The sequence below is a fragment of the Aplysia californica genome, unplaced genomic scaffold (assembly GCF_000002075.1).
Source record: "Aplysia californica isolate F4 #8 unplaced genomic scaffold, AplCal3.0 scaffold00934, whole genome shotgun sequence".
NCBI classification, from domain to species: Eukaryota; Metazoa; Mollusca; class Gastropoda; order Aplysiida; family Aplysiidae; genus Aplysia; species Aplysia californica.
Window position 1 is genome coordinate 21,611 of NW_004798204.1, and position 2,532 is coordinate 24,142.

A 2,532-nucleotide genomic window follows, 5' to 3' on the forward strand; every position below is an offset into this window, starting at 1 on the left:
GTGAACCTACACACACAGTAGTCAGATACCCTGAACGTGTGAACCTACACACACAGTAGTCAGATACCCTGAACGTGTGAACCTACACACACAGTAGTCAGATACCCTGAACGTGTGAACCTAGCTAACTCAAGTGACCTCCAAAGTTTCCCATCACGACCGCACTTTTCTGGATCAACTGATCAACACCATACCAGTGTGTTACTTTGTATAGGTAGGAGTTTTACGGCACTTGCAACGAAATTAGTGCGTATGAGTGCCGAGGATTAGAGGTGTTACAAGAGAATAACAAACACAAACAAGAAAAGGAAGAAAGTAGTCAGGGAATGTGCTGTGTTTCCAGGAAGGGAGAGAAGTTGGGGAGAGGAGAAGTGGGGTAGATGGGGTGGGAATGAGGGGGAAAGGGTGTGTTGGGTGGGAGGGAGAGAAGTGGGGTAGGGTGGGTTGGCATTAGAAAGGGGATCGGGGATGTGAGGTGGAAATGTATGTCAAACCATTTATTGTGTCGATGATGGGTCGGGTAGGGTGGGGAAGATAAAAACATGCATTATTTCCCAGGTAGACTTCTTACATACAGATAGTTGTTGTTTTTTTAAACTAACATACATACACAATCTTTTTTTTTCTAATGCACAGCAAGTTTAAAAAAAATACAATATATAGATTTAATGCTCTTTTTTACAACACAGCAAGAGGTAGTAGTTTTTTACTAATAGCTGGTACATTATTACTAATATATGGCTAGTCCATTTTTACTAACATAAAACAAGTACATGTTTTTACTAACATATGACAAGTACTTTAAAAAAACTAACATACAGACAATACTTCTTAACTAACCTACAGTTAGTACTTTTTCATTAACATACAAACAGTACTTTTCTACTAACATACAGATAATTACTTTTCTATTAAAATATTGATAATAGTTTTTTTTATTATATAGGGTCATAGCTACTTTTCGGTACCAACAGGAGATAATCATTTTCTATGAGTACATAGATAATAATTTTCTACTAGCACATTGAAATCAGTTTATTTTGGAATTAAAGTATAATAATATTCTATGAGAATGTTTTATACAAATAAAACTAAATGTTGAGGAAAATTATGACTTATGCATAAATCAGTTGAGACAAAACCTGACCGAAACTTCTCAACAGCCTTGAGCACACTTTCAGGGTCAAAAGCTGGTGAGGGCCAGACAACGGTGGAACCATGGGTGATCGCCTGCATACTGCCCATCACCATACCAAAGCAGTGGTACAGCGGCACTGGACAGCAGATGACCGCTTCCTGTACACAGGCATACAAGGAAACAGTCACAATTTGATTAAATGGCACTTGGCATTTTGTCGCCATTGTGATAGATTGGATAACTACAACATTTTTTTCCGATTTCGCTTTTTTTCGCCAAATATATTCTACAAAGCATATTTCATTTGCTGGTTAAAAATTCATATATTCAAATGAACAATCAAAAGTAGACTTTTTAAACAGTATGAACATCGGATAACTCTAAGAGCCCCTACTTTCAATTAATCAGTTTTTTTCCTTCTCGAGAAAAATTTACTCAGTGTCCCTTATCCAGTCTTATAATGACAGCAATGATTTCCTAATTAATGTCCATGAGTACAATGTGAAAACCCTCTGACTCTGTATTCATGTATTTCTTTAAATTTGATTTGTCCTTGTCAAAATGTTCTTAGGCTTTTATTGCCTTCATAAACAATAAGTAATAATGCATCACCACTGTTTGTCTCAAAGTTTTCTTCCGTAAACGAATGATTTTCATGGAGACATCTTGAACTGCAGGAAATAATTTTCAAAGGAATGCAAAATTGAATTGTAAGAACACATTTTTAAATGAACCCATACTTGAATTAAAGGAAAGAGATTTCAAATTGTTCAAATAAGTGTCTGCTACAACTATATAATATATTTGTAACACCTACATTTGAGACCTAAAAATTCACAATTGTTAATAAAGACCTTGGCACAGTTATCTCTCTCTCTCTCTCTCTCTCTCTCTCTCTCTCTCTCTCTCTCTCTCTCTCTCTCTCTCTCCTGCAACTTACGTGCTCGTTGTACCCACAACGTTGCCCGACAAAGAAAGAGTTGTTGACTACATTATGGTGGGTAAGACATGCACCTTTGGGGGATCCTGTGGTGCCCTGTTGTTTTTTTGGGGGGAGGGACAGACATGGTGGACATGAGGTTAGGATGACATGATGTTTTGGTTGATAGTCTGTAGGGCAGGTGAAAACAGGATTTTCTTTAAATCTGAGGGGGTAAGGGAAGGGATGAGTTACTAGAGGAAAGGAAGATAAGAAGATAAGGATTAGATCAGAGGACATTTTAGTTCATGGTATATAGACCATAATATCTCTTGTTTGTTTTAGTATTGTTTTACGGCGCTTGCAACGGCATAAGGTCATATGAGTGCCAAGGGGTGGATGTCAACAGAGAAGTCCAAGCGGGGAATCAGGCTTACTCTGCTCACCTCTCTATCCTCAACAGCACAGAGTCTAC

The 2,532-nt window shown here is 37.7% G+C and overlaps 1 protein-coding gene across 1 annotated transcript in view; it reads right to left on the minus strand.

Moving 5' to 3' along the window:
- The window catches only part of LOC101857068 (medium-chain acyl-CoA ligase ACSF2, mitochondrial), a gene marked incomplete in the record, with an annotated part of 30,799 nt that overhangs the window by 10,826 nt on the left and 17,441 nt on the right, over window positions 1–2,532 (minus strand). The window contains 2 exon segments of the mRNA XM_005110710.3: window positions 1,148–1,296; window positions 2,079–2,174. Of these exon segments, the coding sequence (XP_005110767.2) occupies window positions 1,148–1,296; window positions 2,079–2,174 (245 nt within the window).